The sequence below is a fragment of the Saccopteryx leptura genome, chromosome 3 (assembly GCF_036850995.1).
Source record: "Saccopteryx leptura isolate mSacLep1 chromosome 3, mSacLep1_pri_phased_curated, whole genome shotgun sequence".
Classification (NCBI taxonomy): Eukaryota; Metazoa; Chordata; class Mammalia; order Chiroptera; family Emballonuridae; genus Saccopteryx; species Saccopteryx leptura.
Window position 1 is genome coordinate 15,040,746 of NC_089505.1, and position 20,294 is coordinate 15,061,039.

The window sequence follows — 20,294 nt, forward strand, 5'->3', positions numbered from 1 at the left end:
ACGGGCTCGTGTGCTTCCTTGCTCTTTCTTGTAGGAGGCGGAAAAGCAGGTATTTCCTCAGACATCCTAATTCTATGTTCTTAATGAAACATGGTAAAAACAGAAAAAAGCCAGTGCTTTAGATGGAACATATTACACTACAGTTCACACTGTGGCCATGAAGTCAATACTAATACATGAGTGTGTTCTAACTTATGTCAATTGTCTACAAATAATTCTAATACACTCAGTATTTAAGTAGCTTAATGTTCACAACAGGAACACAGGTAGATAAAGAGAGCAAATTCAAAATGTGCAGCTTTATATAAACATTTTACAAAAAAAATTTTTTAAACATGCCAGCCCTGTGGTACACCAGTGGATAAGAACATCGACCTGGAACGCTAAGGTTGCTGGTTCAAAACCCTGGGCTTGCCTGGTCAAGGCACATATGACAAGCAACCAACTAATAACTAAACTGGAGCAGCTATGAGTTGACATTTTTCACTCCTCATCGCCTTTATAAAAATCAATAAAATAAAATCTTTCAAAAAAATGTTAAACACTTAAAGGCATACACTGTAACTTCATTTAACTGATATAATTTAAGAACTGCTTTGGCAACATCTGAAACACACATTATGACTTTCTTCATTATATACTCATTTTCAATTGTCCCTTCTTCACTTTACCCCATTAGAAAATAAAACTGATGTGACTCTCAGTACAATTCATTTTATTATTCTAGGGCAAGGAAACATTTCCAGGTTTATTTCCAATTTCAGTTCCAAAGTAAACTGACCTAAAACTTAAGTTTTTAATATCTGGCAACCACCAATAAATGTGTAAGAATATAAAAATCAATCAATTTGTTGGTAGTACTCCAAATTCAATGCACAAGAAGCTTTTTTATCTAAAGCATTTTTAAAGCTGCACAGCAATCTAAAAATTTGTTCATTTAAAACACATGTTAAAACAATATATTTCAGTTGACTACAGACATCATAAATAGAATGTAAACGGTATTACATGTTTCTTCAAATACCATTTCTTTCATTCTGTTCAATTTTGTGTTTCCTATCATCCATTCCACAGGTCAACCAAAACCCAAATGCAGGCAAAACAGGCTATTGAAATGACATAAAATTTAAGAACAAAATTATAATTAACTTATGAGGTAAGTTATGCTTTCCTGTGTTGAAATATCACAGTTGTGAGAAATGCCTCTTTACAATTATATATTTAAGATGTATGTTTTCACAGAGCTCGTATTTCTAGAGCCCAAAACCAAGTTAAACAAAATTCCGTGCTTCCTAGGATATTAAATACCATGCAGCACAGTATTAAAAAAAGTTATTCACTTCTATTTTGCTTTCTGCTCAATTAAAAATAAGCTCATGAAAACCATTTGAAATTATGCATTTTACCTGAAATAAGTTACTAAGATTCCAACATAAATGTATGTATCTATAATAGCTTAATCCATCTATCCTCAAAACAATACACGGGACAAAACGTTCAAAGGAAAAAGCATCCAGAGCACAAAGGACTCAGCACGGAGAAGCCAAGCTTCCCAGAGCTAATGCAGAGCAGTCAAGAGACTGGATTCACACACTGAGCATGAAACTGCCTGTCAGGTCCTTCTGCGGAACTCAGGGTCCCTAAGCCACGTCAACGCGGACCGTCAAACTGAAATACCCCATACTTCCCGGTGGTCAGCCAGCTGGGCTCAGAAGCAGTGAGCTGCTCCCCTTGCCCAGGCTGCAGCCCCACCTGAACCTCCGCCTTTAATGTACGAATGCTGCAGAGAGGGGCCGGATGGAAGCCGTTCAAAGCCTCATGGAATGGAACGGTCAGCTCCCATTTTCTGTCACCTGTCAACTTCCTATAATTCAAATCACCCTTGAATAAAATTAACTGTGCCTTCTGTAGTTCAGTATATAAGTCAGGAGCAACCTGAGACATGGCACAGAATTCATGGGGCAGCGTCCAAAATATATGATCATGGTAAACCCACCTACCCATTTTAATATAGTTTTCCCAGTCAATCCCACACTTGGACACCCACTTGTGATTAGAATGTTTTACTTGTTCAATTAACCAGTTAAAATCATGTATAGTAGTATCAGAAACAAACCACGGAATCATTTTCCCATAAAAATGGATCTCAGTAGCCAGTTTAGAAGACAACAAGAAGTCGGCTAATATTAAATCTGTAACAAGTTCAAACCCAGAATTATCCAGAACAATATCCACTCTAGTAATAGATACTTCTTCTCTTGTTTTCTTGCAATTGCTAAGCAATGACCACAGATGTTCCGTGTCATTCACTAAAATGAAAGGCTTCAGAGCTTCCAAAGAATCTATTATATTGGTCTTCTGAGAACTGGTCTCCCCACCTGACAGAGACAAATCACACTTATTTCCCCACAGGGAGACCTGAAAAAGAAAAGGTACAAAACATGTATGCTTCTTCTGAATAACCAAGAAAACTAACAGGTAGCTTTACAAATTAACTAGGTAGGGTTGCTAAAAGTATTCATAACATTCATTTCTATAAAACTCAATATAAAATATCCATCAAATCTACTATGTCTAATAATGCAAAGACTACGTTTACATGATGTTGTATAAAAAGGTAAAACAATGAAACTTTTAATTGCTCAGTATGCAGTGAAGTATAAAAAACCGGACTGAATGATTTTAATAACCTATGTTATTTAATCAGAATGAAAGTTTTTGCATCTTGCAGACATGAGAACATGATCAGATGCTGTAAAAACTAAACTACAGTTAACTTTACAATTCATTGTCAAAAAAATAATAAAAGTGTCTTTTTTTCCACCAAGCTCTTACTCCCCCCCAAAAAACAACTGTCAATTTATTTTCTTAAATCCAACCTCTCTGGGATTTAGTTTCTCAGCTGAAAAACAAAGAAATTGGACAAGGTGATGTCTAGTTTAAAGACCTTTCCAACTCTAACTGAAACAATACTCAAGCTTATTTTGTAGAAAGTGGCATATAACCCTACTTTTTCAAAAAGCTGGTAATTAAAATGACAGATTTAGCAGTACAGGCTCTGGAATCAGGCAGACCCGGGTTCCAACCCTAGCACTTCAAATTAACGGTCACTGGTAAATTACACATGAATTTACCAGGTCGTAGAATTATCGGGTGAACTGACCTAACCGGTGTAAGCAATGTACCCAATAGCTGGCAGTTAAAGGTCATCAACAAATATTAGTGACTCTACTCTTGACTGAATCAAAATATGAGGCAGTGCTTGTTCCAACCAAGAATATTACTTTAAAAGAATTAAATGGATCTATATACACATATATACACTTTCTTTTTAAGTGTAAGGCCAAGTCTGATGAAGAAACAGCCCATGGTGTAGACTAGGGGTAGTCAACCTTTTTATACCTACCGCCCACTTTTATATCTCTGTTATTAGTAACATTTTCTAACCGCCCACCGGTTCCACAGTAATGGTGATTTATAAAGTAGGGAAGTAACTTTACTTTATAAAATTTATAAAGCAGAGTTACAGCAAGTTAAAGCATATAATAATAACTACTTACCAAGTACTTTATGTTGGATTTTCGCTAAGTTTGGCAGAATAAATCTTTATAAAACAACTTACTATAGTTAAATCCATCTTTTTATTTATACTTTGGTTGTTCTGCTACCGCCCACCATGAAAGCTGGAACACCCACTAGTGGGCGGCAGGGACCAGGTTGACCACCGCTGGTGTAGACGATAGCCCTTCCAGCTAAGGTCAGGGTCCCCGTTGGCCTCCTGCATATTTCCTTCACACCGCCTTCCAGTCTGTAATTAATTCTGTACTGATTAGTGTCCTCATTTGATTGTCTATACGCCATCAAGACCACAAGCTCCATGACAGCAAGGACTGGTGTGTTTTTCTCTCTGTCACACACTGGGCATAGAGAACAGCGACAGTGCACACTGAAATGTCTGTGTGGACGGGGTGGAGTCCTACGATTTTAAAGCAGAGCCACATTCCCGCACACCAAGGCAACCTGGAGCAGCTTGGAGGAAGTGAACCTGCTAGTCACCATGAGCACTGACGGGGAGCAGCTTGGCCGCCTGTGCCTGGGGGGGGGGGGGGGACGTTCCCCGAGGCCCCTCCCTGGCAGCCCTACTAAGTACTTGCTACACCCCCCCCCATCATTCCTGGGCCCCCTCTCTGCTCTACTTCTTTTCATACATTTTCAAACACCTCTTTCTGGAAACGTTTCAAACTTTTCTTAGGACACGAGGGACGGGGTACTACTACACATTATAAAACACTTCTGAATCTAGCAATATAAATTTAAGAATGTTCTGAAGGAGAATTTAAAAGTCAACTTCCACAAGATAGATGAAGAAATGTAACAAAACCATCTTAAGTAGGACACTGCTGTTTCCACCTGATGATGGTGGCAGCATGTTCTTCTGTGTCCCCAGACGGTGCACAACACCCATGTGAGTGAATCTAGTTTCTCACATCAAATTATGAGGTGTACACGACTATTCTCATTTACAGATGAGGAAGCTAAAGCTCAGAGAAATTAAGCAACAAAGCCGACATTCAAGCCCAAGTCAGGGTGGCCTGATCAAATGACTATGAAGTCTTCTTCAAGAATTCAGGAATGGCCTGACCAGGCAGTGGCACAGTGGATACAGCTTCAGACTGGGACACAGAGGACCCAGGTTCAAAACCCCGAGGTCACCGGCTTGAGTGTGGGCTCATCTGGTTTGAGCAAGGCTCACCAGCTTGGACCCAAGGTCACTGGCTTGAGCAAGAGGTCACTCGGCCTACTGTAGCCCCCAGTCAAGGCACATATGAGAAAGCGATCAATGAACAACTAAGATGACACAATAAAGAATTGATGCTTCTCGGCCCTGGCCGGTTGGCTCAGCGGTAGAGCGTCGGCCTAGCGTGCGGAGGACCCAGGTTCGATTCCCGGCCAGGGCACACAGGAGAAGCGCCCATTTGCTTCTCCACCCCTCCGCCGCGCTTTCCTCTCTGTCTCTCTCGTCCCCTCCCGCAGCCAAGGCTCCATTGGAGCAAAGATGGCCCGGGCGATGGGGATGGCTCTGTGGCCTCTGCCCCAGGCGCTAGAGTGGCTCTGGTCGCAACATGGCGACGCCCAGGATAGGCAGAGCATCGCCCCCTGGTGGGCAGAGCATCGCCCATGGTGGGCGTGCCGGGTGGATCCCGGTCGGGCGCATGCGGGAGTCTGTCTGACTGTCTCTCCCTGTTTCCAGCTTCAGAAAAAAAAAAAAAGAATTGATGCTTCTCATCTCTCTCCCTTCCTGTCTGTCTGTCCCTATCTGTCCCTCTCACTGTCTCTCACAAAAAAAAAAACAACAAAAAAAAAGAATTCAAGAATGACAGAAGCAGGAAATACCAATGTTGGCAATTTGTGTAGTTTTGTCGTTTTTCCTCTAAATTTCCAAAGTAATGTTTCTCTTTTTCTTACGTGTCCATACTTTTTTAAAATAACAATAATAATATCCTCTCTTAACCTTATTTTATAAATCCTGAAGAAATTAATTTTGTCATATTATTCAATTGTTTTTAAAGATGAAAGCTGATCATGGAATACTAGGAATTCACTTTCCTTTTCATTTTGGTGCAAGAATTTTAACAGCTGTTGAAATGATTGAGCCTGGAATGCTACTTGTTAACAAAAAGTAAAAGTTAATTTTACACACCAATCTCATTTTCAACTGCCCTCCAAAGGGGGAAAAAACAATATTAATAGGATGAAGTCTATCCTTTTCATCTCCTTTCTTGACAGAAAAAAAATTTTTCATCACAGTACTTCATAAAAATCATAAAAATTTTGCATCAAAAATGTTACAAATATACATACATTTAGAAAAAAATAACAGAAGCTATGAAGCCACTAAAATCCTATGCACAGGAGAGATTTCAAAATCCATTTTCAGATTAAATGGATTTTCATCTCCTGAATAAGACTACTACTAAAATGATAATTATAAGCGAAATGACAACATATATACACACGTTGTTAAATGTGCACCAGCCTATTTTTTAGCAGTTTAAATACATCTATTCAGGAGATTAATTATCACATTTACCTGAAGAAGTTTAAAAAACTCATGTTTCAGCTGCTTTTCATCTAGGTCTCCAACGGCGCTCGTCAGTTCTTGCAGGTGAATACATAAAGCCCTGACAGAGTCCTGTGATTCAAAGAAGTTTTGTTCTTTTGATTCTTGAAATACATCAAAGTCATCGATTGGTGGACTAAAGTAAGAGAAAAACACATGTGAAATATTTATATAACTCTACATCTTTTTTCCCCACACATCTAGGTAATTGCAATATTTTAAAGAGAATAGTAACATTAAATCTCAAAAATTACTGGTAATAGATACTAGATATATAGATCAAGTTACACAAACAAAATAATCATAGTATACACAAAATCACCCATACTCATTTGAATTAACTGTCGAAAACTCCCGAACATCTATTTCACTGGAAGTACTGTATTGAGTAATTACTACAATACTCATAGTCATTGACCCTGTAAGGTTTCCAGAGCAAAAAGACAAAGAGAAATACAATTTCAAGACAATTGCTTTTGTTTAGCAAACATTTTTTGAATTGCTCATGTGGCAAGGTTCCAAGTAACAAACATATGGATATAAACAGAGCATGTGAATAAAATATAGTAATCACTAAGAGTCAAACATAGAAGCATCAGGAAAGACAACTACTTGAGATAAATCACATAATACCAATGTAAATTTTATTATAATGACCAATTGTGACAATTTCTTTGTAGACTTACTCTATATTTTTATTTTTTGGCAACTTTTACTCCCAAGTTACCTCTGACCAGTGAAGTTACATGTGCCATGGCTAAATCTTCATGCTGTCTAATGAGAGATCAAGTAATATTAACACTGGCCTAAGGAAAACGTAACTAAGAAGGCATCCACACTAACAGAGTAGCCTTTACACAAGCAACTGTGAAAGCCATTCAGATCACCTGAGCTTCTAAATGAGCTACTTCTTTCCATGGGTCATCCACCTTAGGGTAAAAACAATTCCGACTGGGCCCTGGCTGGTTGGCTCAGCGGTAGAGCGTCGGCCTGGCGTGCGGGGGACCCGGGTTCGATTCCCGGCCAGGGCACATAGGAGAAGCGCTCATTTGCTTCTCCACCCCCCCCTCCTTCCTCTCTGTCTCTCTCTTCCCCTCCTGCAGCCAAGGCTCCATTGGAGCAAGGATGGCCCAGGCGCTGGGGATGGCTCCTTGGCCTCTGCCCCAGGCGCTGGAGTGGCTCCAGCAGAGCGATGCCCCGGAGGGGCAGAGCATCGCCCCCCTGGTGGACAGAGCGTAGCCCCTGGTGGGCGTGCCGGGTGGATCCCGGTCAGGCCCCGTTTCCAGTTTCAGAAAATTAAAAAAGAAAAAAAAAAGAAAAAAAAAACAAAAAAACAATTCCGACTGAGTTAATGGGATGGATGAGAAAGCAGAAACATACCAGAATGGACACATCCAAATGACTGCTGCCTCCTTCCCGTCGGCCAGTCCCCTTGGGAGAGCCCCTTATTCCAAGGGTGCTGCCATTGCTCAAAGCACTTTTGGAATTTTCTTCAGAACCTGTGGCACATTATTAAACGTCCTGTCAGTGAGAGCATATCTTCATCCTTGGCAGTTCATTTCTTTTTGGAAACAGCCAAAAGTCACTCAGAGCAAGTTCAGTAGAATGAGGTATGTATATCAAATGGCGTGAAACATTTCTAATCAAAAATGAGGGATGGCTATAAAAATAATGAAACTACTATTCTTTTTGAGGCTCGTGAATTGGCTCTGAAAGAAGTTCTAAAGAATCAAAAGACATTTTTAGCAATGGCAGCATTGCTGAAATAAATCAGTCTCTCAAGGTGACTTAAAAGGGTAAAAATTAGTTGGGTTCACAGGTTCGAGTGTTGGCGTCAGCCAATTACAGCTGCAGATCCAATCTGGCCGGCCACTCGTTGGGTATGACCTGCAAGCTAGCAATGGTTTTACATTTTTGAATGGTTGATAACAATCAAAAGAACATTTTGTGACACATAAAGTTAAAATTTCAGTGTCCATAAATGACGCTCAGTTGGAACAGAGCTACGCTCGTTCGTCTAGGTGGCGTCGGGGGCTCTTCTGCACTGCAGTGGCAAACTGAGCAGCTTCTACAAAGACCACGGGGCCCCACTGCCGACAATATTACTATCTGGCCTTTGACAGGCAAGCTTTGCCAGGCTTTGTTCCAGAGCTTTGTTAATCAATCAGTTAGCATGTGGGATTCTGTCTGTCTACCTCCCCAATTCTCACTTCAGAAAAATACAAAAAAAAAAAAATCATTCATTAAAGTCACACTCATCATTAAAAATAAACCTTATTTCTTGTATTTAAGAGAGTAAACTCACACAACTATGTATGACTTCTGATTTTAAAATGTTTGCTATTGTAGCCCTGGCCAGAAAGCTCGGTTAGCATCATCCCATAGCACAGAGGTTGCTGGTTCAGTACCCAGTCAGGGCACATATAGGAGCAGACTGGTGTTCCTTCCTCCCTCTCTCTCTCTCTCTCTCTCTCTCTCTCTCTCTCTCTCTCTCTCTCTCCATTCCTCTCTTGCTAAAATCAGTAATAAAAAATTTTTTAAATAATAAATAAAAAGAAAACAAAATGTTTGCTATTTTAGAATCTACTACAGCTACATATGTGGCTACACTATGATCTGGTGGTTCACTCCTAGGTACATACCAGTATCAGCAAAATTAAATGCACAAGTATTCATCAGATGTGTTTGAATGTTTATAGCAGCACTCTTCCTAACCTCAAACAGAAAACTACTCAAATACCCATCAACAACAGAATAAGTAAAAAGAGTGTGATATTTCATGTTCTGCAATACTGGATAGCAATGAAAATGAATTATTGACAATTACAGGGGTCCTCGGTTATGACACAGTTCCGTACCTAAAACAGTGACACAACCCAAATTTTGTTGTAAACTGAAACACACCTTAGCCTAACACAAATGGAACACTTGTACTTGTAACAGTCCAAAAGGGCATAGGTAAGTTTACTAGGGGACGCAACTCCCTCACTCATATGCACGTTACCACGTATTCTTCCACCACACAGCCACACTAGTTCACCCACACAGTCTGTAAGTATGGCGCTAACGGCTTCAGCCAAAACACCCACGTCTCAAGTTTTTTAAGTTTTTATGGGAGTGAGCATCATAAACTCGAAACGTCATATGTAGATAACTGTCGTAACCCGAGGACCCCCGTATATGCAAACAATATGGATGAATCTCACCAACATAATGCTGAGTAAAAGAAATCAGACACAAAACTATTCCCATGTAATTTCATTGAAATGAAATTTTAAAACTGGCAACGCTAACACAGATCAGGATAGTGGTTTCCCTTGAGTGACTGTGATGGTGGTGACTGGAAGGGGACCCAGACGGGCTTGCCTCTTGATCTGGACACTAGGGACACAAGTATATTCTGGTAAAGTTGAATTTTTTTTTTTTTTTAACAGAGAGCAAGTCAGAGAGAGAGACAGATAGGGACAGACAGACAGGAAGGGAGAGAGATGAGAAACATCAATTCTTCATTGCGTTCCTTAGTTGTTCAGTGATGGAGTTCTCATATGTGCTTTGACCGGGGGGCTACAGCAAAGCAAGTGACCCCTTGCTCAAGCCAGTGACCTTGGGCTCAGGCCAGTGACCTTTGGGCTCAAGCCAGTGACCACGGGTCACGTCTATGATCCCACACTCAAGCCAGCAACCCCATGCACGAGCTGATGAGCTCGCAAGCCGGCGACCTCGGGGTTTTGAACTTGGGTCGTCTGTGTCCCAGTCCTATGCTCTATCCACTGTGCTACCACCTGGTCAGGCGTCAAGTTGAACTTTTAAGTGCACTGGTCTGTATATTTACTACACATTAATAAAGAGCTTTAAAATGCCTATTTTCTCTGTGCTTTCACTTTTCAATATCTGAAGTATTTTTACAAAATACATTTAAATTTCACATATGGCTAGAACTTTGAATCTTAATTTAGGCTTGCAGACTATTCAACTATTTAACTATAATAAATATCACAAAATACATCTTGCAAAGAAAATCTGAAGTATGTCTCAGTACAAGGGGCAAAATCAACATAAACACGTCTTACAGCTGATGTATAATTTGGGATCCTATAAAAGTTAAAAGAACAAAGGTCCTGGCCGGGTGGCTCTGTTGTTCAGAGCATTGTCCTGACGCACAAAGGCTGCAGGTTTGACCCCTGGTGAGAGCACACACAGGAATCAACCAATGCAGGCATGAGTAAGTGGAACAACAAATTGATATCCTGTCTTCTCTCTCCATAAAACACCCTTTGTTCACTTTGGACATATCAGGACAGGAATTCCTCCTACAAGAACCCTGACCAATCAGACATCGCAAAACCACTTGCTCCTTGTCTCCCTGACCTAAAACCTGAGATCTGTACACCGCAGCACAAACCCCAGGTCTTCAGATCCCGTCCACGGAGATTGCCACAGGAGAGGTTGACATCCTTGGCTGACTAATTCTCATTCCTGGGACTCAGAGCTAATTTTGCCTGGTAACAAACTGTTCTCATCCAGTGGATATAAACCCAGGCTGTGCAAAATCTGAAGAGTGGAAAGAAAAACTGACGTCCAGGCCCCACCATAGATAAATTAAATCAACAGTATTTCTTTTAATACACTGATTTCAAATTCTGCATGCTAAAAACAAAATCTCCAACTGGGTTATATGTAGCCAGATTTGTGAGCTTCTGCCCTAGACTGTTTTTACTCTCTGAACCTGATCCACCTCTACAATCAAACTCAGCAACAGCGCTCCTTCTGCCCTTCTAACCTCCACTCTCCACTAAACCGAACTGCCTCACCTGGGTTCGCCCCTTCGGCACCTTTGGCTAATACAGATACGATACGTTTCAAAATGATAAAACCATCACCCGGAGTTTCAGATTAACCCTAGTTCCTGACAAACATCCAAATGTGCTACTGGGAAAAAGGCAGTTTGGTGAGGGCTCTAATCCAAGTTACAAAGACCAGGCTCAAATAGTGGCTCTACCATTTACTAGCCTGGGCCTGTTTCCTCAACTGTAAAGCGGAAACCAGAGTAACACCTCCACTTCGCTGAGTTCTGAAGCACCTGGAACGGCGCTGGTATCCAACGTGTGAGAGCCCCTACGATTAGCAACAGTCCTTTGCTTGAGTGCTTTGTGTGCCAGGCAGTGAACTAGATTTTTAAAGTGTGTTTTCCTTTTAGAACAGAAGTCCTAAAACATACTTATTCAGCAAAAACAACAAATTATAATATATAAAGAATACATTCAAATTTATGCAAGTTTCCCAAAATTATTTTTCTTATTTTATTTTTAGTGTTGGGTTGATTGCTTTAAACTATCCTATGCTATTATTTGGGAACAGATACCAAAGGATTCCTCTCATTCAGCAAACCTTTATTTTCATAACCCGTGAGCTAAAATAATAATCCACATTACATTTTCTTTTGCTCTATAAATCAATTCTATATCAGAATCTTTAGGAAAAATTAAATTAGTATCAGCAAGCTTATACAAGGGTTTATTTAAGCCAAACTGACAAAACATGCCAAGGCAAGATCTCAAATGCTGCTAGGCAAGTTTATAAAAAGTTATTTAGAACATGTTTAACTTTTAGTCTTTTTCTAGCCCAGCCATTAAAAAAAAAATAGGGCTCAAGATTATGACAGTGCAAAGAGCAATGCAGTGAATTGCTGTCATTGATTCCTTATGCCAAATTAATTGACATATTATCTATTTTTATAAACAATTATGCTTATACTTACTTTGTCCCATCATGATTTTTTACTTTGTGTGTGTGTGTCTCTGTGACAGAGAGAGACAGAGAGGGACAGATAGGGACCGATAGGAAGAGAGAGAGATGAGAAACATCAATTCTTCAGTGTGACACCTTAGTTGTTCATTGATTGCTTTCTCATATGTGCCCTGATTGGAGGGGGATACAGCAGAGCAAGTGACCCCTTGCTCAAGTCATCAACCTTGGGCTTCAAGCCAGTGACCATAGCGTCATGTCTATGATTCCATGCTCAAGCCAGCAACCCCGTGCTCAAGCTGGTGAGTCCACGCTCAACCTGGCGACCTCAGAATTTTGAACCTGGGTCCGCTATCCACTGCGCCACTGCCTGGTCAAGCCCATCATGATTTTTTAGATAAATAATTATTTCAAATTAACATTTTTTTCCTCAGTAACTACAATTTGTTTTACTCTGGAAGAAAAGTAAGTCTCTGTAAGAATTTCTAATTAGCTCCTACTTCAGATATTCAATCACATGTTTATTCTGGAAAAGTGGATTATAATCGTCAAAAACCTATTATTGTGGTAACATACACAGAATGTCCAGTAGTGCCATCAATATCTGCTAAATTTTCATTTTTAAACTTACCGTTTTATAATTTCAAAAAAGCATAAGGTATCTAGACATTTATTTGCCGGTTACACACTTACCTCTGAATAACAGCTTCGTGAATTCTGCGGTACATGTAGCATTCCACAAACAACCACGGTGAGTAGAACCACCTTGGTTTCCCAGCACTTTCACTCAGAAGACTCTGTTGATATTCTAGGTACTGATTCCATATGTCAGTATCAGCAAACTTCTCGACCAAGGGGGTAAGTGGCTTATCTGTTTGTAATTCATTCCGTAATTTAGAAAGAAGAGAAATAGCTTTCTTTTCAGCTTCCATGCCTTTCTTCAGAAATATAGAAGAAACATTTATATATATTAAAAACATAACTAAATTTTATATATGCTTTATATAAATATCATATATATATGTTATCTATATAAGTGAATAATTCTTCTAGGGTAACACATTTTTATGGACCTAAACTTAGAAAAAAGTAGTATATTACAAAAACTACATTTTATGTCTGCACAAATTATTATAAACATTTAAATTTAGAATTCCTAAGATGAAGCTCAAAACACACAATTTCATATCAACGTTAACCTGCCTTATCTATTCTACGTTTTTGTAAAAGTTTCATCTTATGAACTTGAGTCTTTTCATTATCTTTGAGTGAAATGACCATTTATCAGAGACAGGAAACCGCCTAAGTTTCTGCTAAAAATTTAAGAAAATAAAGTTCAACACATCTCATACCTCTCCATGTTTCTCAAAAAATTCACTTTTATGTCGATGCAATGTATCAATAGCCTTGGTTAAGATCTGTGGTATTCTGTCTTTAATCGTAAGATACGCAAATGACCTAGAAAAGAGTCATAAATGCAGTGTATTACTTAGTAACCTTCATACAAGATCAACTGTCTTTCAGTTTCTGGATCACCTCATTTAAATTAAAATTCCTTTTCACACAACCAGTATAAGGAACACCAGCATTGTCCAGCTACTACTATTATTAAGACAAAGGAAAATCTGAAAACTTCTCTGGTCCGTCATCAAAGCTAAGTAGTCTTTGTGCCTCCAATCCCAGATTTTCTCCTGAAGTCTGCTCAATCATTCTTACCTTTCCTATTCTATTCCTTTTATTTTCCTTAGTCAGAAACTAGTTTAACCGTGTGATAGAACAACAACCAAAAATTGCCCTAAAAATCAAACAGGCTCTCCTCCTACATCAATTAATAGGTGACATCACCTACTTAGAAAAATGAAGCAGTAGATGTAAAACAGCTTGGAAGACTCGACTGTGACAGAGAAACAAAGATATTTATGAACCTGCTTCTTCCTTTTCTCTCTTAGTCAATTTTAATTCTTTTCAAAGGCTTTTGCTGCTGCCTCCTCTACCTGCACCATGACCCTTTTCCATCCTATTCTGTCCCTAAACAAAATTAAAGCGTTTCCAGTTCCTACTCCTAACCAAAAAAGTGATTTTCTATAAGTGCCAAAGAAAGCTAGAGATAAGGAAAAACTTGAATACATTTGAGCATTAAAAAAATTAAAGATAGTCTTGATTTTAGACATATAAAAACCAAGTTGTACAGGTTTTCATTTTATATGTAATTAGATTTTTTAAGGAAATACAAGACTCAGAAAAAGATTTAAAATGTGGTGAATTTTGTGCAGTTTTTAAATAGAGAGCACAAAACTTAGCTGATCAATTCGTTTATATCTTCTGATCATCACAAAGTAAAACAGAGAAAGTTGACACAATAATTTTGAAAATACCTCTGCCTAATCACCTATTTTTTTAACTTGGGATCATCACACTTCTAAAACTCAAATATCTTACTGAAATTTTTAAAATACTGGGTTATACCCTGATTATTTCTTCAAGAGGTTTCCTCAAATGATAGCTATAAAACTATGAATCGCAAATATAAAATACATATATATGTATCACAAAACACTGATTGTGTGATACTTTGAGATAAACAGTGATTAGATTTTAATTAGTAACTACTGTGATCAGAATTTAACTTTTAAAACTCACTATTAATTCCTTGGAGGAAGAGAAAAAGAAGATTAAATGAATTGACACTTGAATTTTCCAAGGCAGCAGATAGAAAAAGAAGTGACAGCCCTTTGAAGACTGTACTTAATTGGAAAGTATGTATTGCTCTTTTCCCAGCTACTAAACTTCCCCAGGCCTGGGCTTTGGAGCAAAGTCCCACATAGATCGGAATAAGGTGAGGCCAGGGTGGCCCAGGGCTCAAACTTGAAGTCAACAACCACTATATATTTGCACGACCGAGTGCCCGCTTAAATCTGGGGCCACTGGTACCTCCCGGGCCTCAATCTATTTCAGGTAAGGTCACTTTCTTGTAAGTATTCTGGTGTTATGCAATATTTTGGAGTAAGGACATATCTCAAAAATAAATCTGACCGTTCAATTTATGCAAATGGCTATTTTATGTACGGTAGTCCACAACTTGACCTAAAAATCCGTGACGGGATGCCTGAAAATCAAAACGCATTTCTTTGTAGTGGGATTATGAATTAATCTCATCAGCAAGAGAAGAAACATATCGCTCGATAGATCTGAGATCCCTAATTTTTACAGATAATTTTAACACTCCCCCCGCCCAAAATGTGTTTATTGAAACATTAAGCCATGCCTCTGCAGGACTCAGAAGGGCATAATAACCATAATAAACTCTCCTGCAGTCATGCGGGAGTAGAGAGGTGCACCCGAGCACTTGAACGACAAGCGTCCGGTGCAAACGAAGACAGCCCATGAGAACGCTAGAACGGTCACGGCAGGGAGAGGGCGGTCACTGGCGAAGCTCGGCCGGGGCTGGAAGTCCGTTCCGCGTCGGGAGGGGGTCCCGAGCCGGCGCCGGGAAGACGCCGCCCCACCGCCCGCCCCGAGCCCGCCGCGCCCGCCACCGCGCCTGCAACCGCGCGAGGCGGCGACACCGGGCAGCGGAGCCCGACGCGGGGCTGCACTCGCAGCCGCGGCTCCCCGGCCGCTCTCCCACAGCTTCCCGGCGGCCGGGCGAGGAAAGCGACACGAACCCTACGTCCTGGCCCGAGAGGGGCGCTGGAGGCTCCGCCATCGCCTTCCGCGTTCGGGCGCCAGCGCTCGGGGCTCCCCCGCCGCAGGAAGAGGGCGGGGCCGCCGCGCAGGCGGAGCAGCTGCGGGCAGGAACGTGGGTTGGAAACAACGCTTTTGAATAAGGAAACTTTATGTGGTGCCTGTACGCGAGACAAACAATGGCCGGCGGGAGGAGGGGGAGACTTTCCGGGGACGAAGGCGGGGACAGCGGAGGGCGACGAGAGAAGCGGAACAAGGAAGTGGGCGGAAAGCGGAAGCGAGCAGGGACCGGGAGCTTCCAGGATCAGGGAGCGGAAAAGGTCGCGGCGGCGCGGGTCACGTGGTCGGGCAGCCACGTGGACAAGGTTGCTCGCGCTGCGCTGAGCTCAGAGTCCTGTGCGCCTGCGCAGTGCGGGGCCCTGGGTGGGGGAGTTCTCGTGCAGGAGTCGGTGGCTTTGGAGGAGGCGAAGCTGTCATCGCAAGTCTCTCTTCTCTGCAGCCGGGCGGCGGAAGCTTGCGCGGAGGCGCGCCCCTCTTCTCGGCCTGCGGAGAGGTTAGTGCACTGCCTTGCCCAGCAGTTTATGTGGCTCTGTCCAGTGCTCCCTGCCTTTGCTCCCGCCCGCCGTGAATCTGTCGCGTCGCAGGCTTCACCATGGTCCTCTGCCTGTGACAGTGATCTTTGATCCACTTAGCTGGCAGTCAAAAGCACTCGATCCACAAACACGAAACGCTTTTTTGAGCCAGTGCATGGCGATCACTGCAAAGGTAAAATAATTTTGAGTTCAAGGAATTGGAAGGTATGTTCCCAGAGATTAGTGCCATTGAATCGTAGCCCAGCTGATACCGTTTTCTTAGTAGAAAATGTGACCAGGATCTGAATAGCTGCTTTATATTTCACAGAGAAAACAGGAGTTGAAGACCTATCGTGTGCTGGGCACTGCGGTCACAGGAGATAGACACATCATGTACCACAGACACATCTCAATCCTCATAAACTTAAAGGGAAAGAGAAACAAATCTGTCTCTTTTCTGTTTTTCCTTCTAGCATTGTCACTCTTTAACATTTATTTTGCTGACTTACCATATCTATTGTCTATCATCCCAATGTGATATAAGGTACAAAAGATACGGATTTTTGTCTATTTTCCTGTTTTTTTTGGCAAGTAGGACAGTGTCCACCATATGCTAGGAATTCAGGTCACATTTGTTTATTAATTAACTAAAAATAGAAGGTATGCAGGTAATGTTAAATGCAGTGGAGAAATACAACGGAGAGGAAGACAGAGAGTGGGCGCTGACTGTGCGTTTTAAATGCAGTGCTTAGGGCAGACTTTGCTTGCCCAGGGTAGGAGACAGCTGAGCCACACCGTCTGACGAAGGTGTCGAATGAGGCTTACAGACACCTGGGAGAAGAGCATAAGGAGCAGTAAATGCCAAGGTCAGAGACTGGAGTGACGAGGAAAATGAGCTGTAAGAAATGTTAGAGATAAAGAGCCAGAGATCACACGCCATGCAGGCTACTTTAAGGTCTTTGCTTTTATTTCAAGTGAACTGTGAGGCCATTTGTCAAATTGACTAGAGGAAAGATGTGATCTGACTTAAGTTTTCAAAGGATCACTTTGGTTGCTGTGTTGAGAAGAATCCATAGGAGGCCAAGAACAGAAGCAGGGCGGATAAGCTAGGGGGCTATTCCCATGATCTTTAGGAAAGACAGCAACTTGGACCAGGGTGGTAGCAGTGTGGGTGGTAAGAACTAGTTGGAATAAAGTTAGTGGGGTTTGCTGACAGATTCGGTATGGAAAGTGAAGGGAGGAGTCGGGGTGGACTTCAGGTTTTTGGCTTTAGAAAGATAAGGATGTGATTGCTATTTCGGGAATGGAGGAGACTGGGGGAAGAATAGAACTTGTAGGAAGATCTCAAGCTGAGTTTTGAGCATGTTACCTTTTTTATGTGAAAGTAAAGATAAATATTTGATACTCGTTAAGGTGTAAGATGGTACATAAGACCATGAGATGGGTGAGATTACCAAGATCAGAGAATAAAGAAGTGGCCCAAATAATAAGCCTTGGTTCATTCCATTTTTGAGGGGTTGAGAAATCAGCAAAAGAGACCCAATGTTCAACCCAGTATGGTCTCCTAGAAGCCAAGGGAGGAAGGTGCTTCCAGGAGAGTGGAGTCAGGTAAAGGGAAGAGTGAGAGTGACTGAGAGTGGAGTCAGGTAAAGGGAAGAGTGAGAGTGACTGAGAGTGGAGTCAGGTAAAGGGGAGAGTGAGAGTGACTGAGAGTGGAGTCAGGTAAAGGGAAGAGTGAGAGTGACTGAGAGTGGAGTCAGGTAAAGGGAAGAGTGAGAGTGACTGAGAGTGGAGTCAGGTAAAGGGGAGAGTGAGAGTGACTGAGAGTGGAGTCAGGTAAAGGGAAGAGTGAGAGTGACTGAGAGTGGAGTCAGGTAAAGGGAAGAGTAAGAAGTGACCGTTGGACTTAGAAATGCGGCAGTTATGGTGGCTTTCACAGGTGACTTTTGGTAAAGTGGTAGGGATGAAAGCCTGATAGGGATGAGTTTGAGAAAAATCGGAGATAGGGGATTAGAGACAGCAAATAAGACTCCTCTAAAATGGAGGGAGCGCAGAGAAAAGGTGTGGTATATGGAAGGGAAGGAGTCAGGGCAGAGTTTTTATAAGAGAAAGAAGAAAGTAAAGCTTGGTTGTATGCTAATAGGAATGTGTCAATAAGGAGGAAGACAATAAATGGTATGGAGGAAAGGGGAGGAGAGCTTAATCCTTCCTTCCTAGGCAGGAATGGAGGAGAATCAGCGTGCAGACGGAGTGCCTGGTTCTGGTGGAGCAGCAGAAGGGAAGACAAAGTCCACGGGCACAGAAGTGATAGGCAGGCTGTCAGCTGATGGCAGAGAGCTGGTGGGACTTCTGTTTTGACAACGAAAAAGGACACGAGATTATTATTGAGGGTGAAAAAGGAAGAGGATCCCTTGAAGGTGTGAGGAGAAAGTGGAGAGTAGACTATGGTAGGGACACACATTTAAGGTTGTTGAATAACATGAAAGGCCCCCCTGAAGTGAGTAGTCATGGATTTAACATAAGACCAGATGGCACCGTTGGTTGGTTGGTTGGTTGTCCAGTTGCCTCCAGCTGTGACCAGCTGCAGGAGTCCAGGCACCAGTTAGGTGAATTATATTTAATTCAGATTGAAGTTTTGTCGTTTGGGTATGTGGCAGAGAGAAGGGTACAAGGGATTTGAGGTGTGAGGAGGAGAGAGGTTCTAAGGGTAGACCATGAAATATAAACTGGGTGTGGGGGAAGACCCGGGGGGGAGCGAGGGACGGTGAAAATGTGCTTGGATCGTTGAATCGTAGGTCCTTTGGGGTTAAAGAATTGCTCGAACCAGGTAATAGAGGAAGTGAACTTGAAAGCTCGGAGGTGGTATTTGGAGAGTCGGATGCTTGAAATTGAGAATATGAGGTTGCAAGTATTGATAATGACAAGGTCTAGAGCATCACAATCCAATAGAAGTGTAACGCAAGCCACATAGGGAACATGTCTTCTAGATGCTTTAGAAGTAAAAATAGACCTGTGGTGGCGCAGTGGATAAAGCGTCGACCTGGAAATGCTGAGGTCGCCGGTTCGAAACCTTGGGCTTGCCTGGTCAAAGCACATATGGGAGTTGATGCTTCCAGCTCCTCCCTCTGTCTCTCTCCTCTCTAAAAATGAATAAATAAAGAAAAAAAAAAAACTGTAAGATGTAGATGTTATTATTATAAAAAAAAAAAAAAAGTAAAAATAAGTGGATTGAATTAACTTCAATTTACGTTATGTATCTCAGTACATCTAAAATTATTATTTCAATAGTAATATAAAAATTATTGAGATATTGTACTTTTTGTATTAAGTACAGGATGGGGCAAAACTAGGTTTACATTTCTTTGGCTAGAAAATAATACAATAATTAATAAATAAGAGTAAAATCTTTCACATACAACTATAAAACCACCTTTGCCCCCACCCTGTATAAAATACAGTATACAAGAAAATACTGTTTCTGTTTTATTGAGTCACATTTCAAGTACTCAGCAGCCACTTGCGCCCACTGGCTGTTGTACAGCGCAGAGCACACGAGCCTGAGACGTGTTCTAGTTTTGAACAAAGCCTGAGTATCTTTGTGTGCTGGGCACCTTAAATGCCACACCTCTGTCTTTTTCATCAGAGATAGAAAACACACTTCTCATTTGTCTTGTAGCTCCTACTTCCTTTGTCCTGGTGGTTTACGTCGCCTCCGTAGGAAAGCAGGGTTAAAAGTCTGGAGGTTAGAATTTCCTAGAAGAGAATGGAAGAATCCAGGTCTGTGTACACAGATTTCTAAAATTGTTTTATAATTCTTCTAAATCCACTGGTTCAGCTGGCAGGGAACAGTACTAATTAAAGGTGTACTGTAATAGCTCATTGGACCAGAACTGAAACACGACATTCCAACTTTTCAGAGTATTTTGAAAGCAGCAGGTTCTGTCTCCTGAATATCACTGTGACTTATCCTTGTCCTTCTAAAGGGAGGTGGTACAGTGCTGTGGTTACAAGTGTCGTGTTGGGACCCAGAAAAGCCTGAGTTTTAATTACGTCTCTGCAACTTGCTGACTGTGATCAGTTAGCCTCTGTAAGCCTCAGTTTCCTGACCTGTAAAATGCCTTCTAGGATTATTGTGAAGTGAATCAGAGCACCTGGTGGGTGAGACGTTCTCA

General features: G+C 41.4%; 2 protein-coding genes across 4 annotated transcripts in view; one reads left to right on the forward strand and one right to left on the reverse strand.

Annotated features, from left to right (window-relative positions):
- Positions 1-339: 339 nt before the first annotated feature.
- On the reverse strand, positions 340-15,674 carry ARMT1 (acidic residue methyltransferase 1). 2 transcript variants are annotated; one of them, XM_066372982.1, is made up of 5 exons: positions 15,532-15,674; positions 13,219-13,324; positions 12,560-12,804; positions 6,092-6,257; positions 343-2,418 (listed from the first exon to the last, which is right to left on the reverse strand). In XM_066372982.1, exons 1-5 carry the CDS (start codon positions 15,570-15,572, stop codon positions 1,651-1,653), a joined length of 1,326 nt encoding a protein of 441 aa, XP_066229079.1. In that variant the 5' UTR covers positions 15,573-15,674; the 3' UTR covers positions 343-1,650. The 2 variants fall into 2 exon arrangements, with proteins under 2 accessions (XP_066229080.1, XP_066229079.1); XM_066372983.1 differs by lacking the exon at positions 13,219-13,324 and having other exon boundaries at positions 340-2,418; positions 15,532-15,629.
- Positions 15,675-15,906: 232 nt separating this feature from the next.
- RMND1 (required for meiotic nuclear division 1 homolog) overlaps positions 15,907-20,294 on the forward strand; it is a 34,015-nt gene continuing 29,627 nt past the window's right edge. The window contains exon 1 of one of the 2 annotated variants that reach the window (XM_066372981.1): positions 15,907-16,103. The gene's annotated coding sequence lies outside the window, so the exon portion shown is untranslated. The remainder of the gene's footprint in view (positions 16,104-20,294) is intronic. The other variant, XM_066372979.1, reaches the window with a different exon arrangement.

Coding starts and splice junctions, on each gene's coding strand:
- ARMT1 (XM_066372982.1), bottom strand. CDS start 15,572: ATGGCGGAGCCTCCAGCGCCCCTCTCGGGCCAGGACGTAGG. Junction 6,258..12,559: donor CACGAAGCTGTTATTCAGAG/GTAAGTGTGTAA, acceptor CTCTTACTTTAG/TCCACCAATCGATGACTTTG. Junction 2,419..6,091: donor AGTTTTTTAAACTTCTTCAG/GTAAATGTGATA, acceptor TTTCTTTTTCAG/GTCTCCCTGTGGGGAAATAA.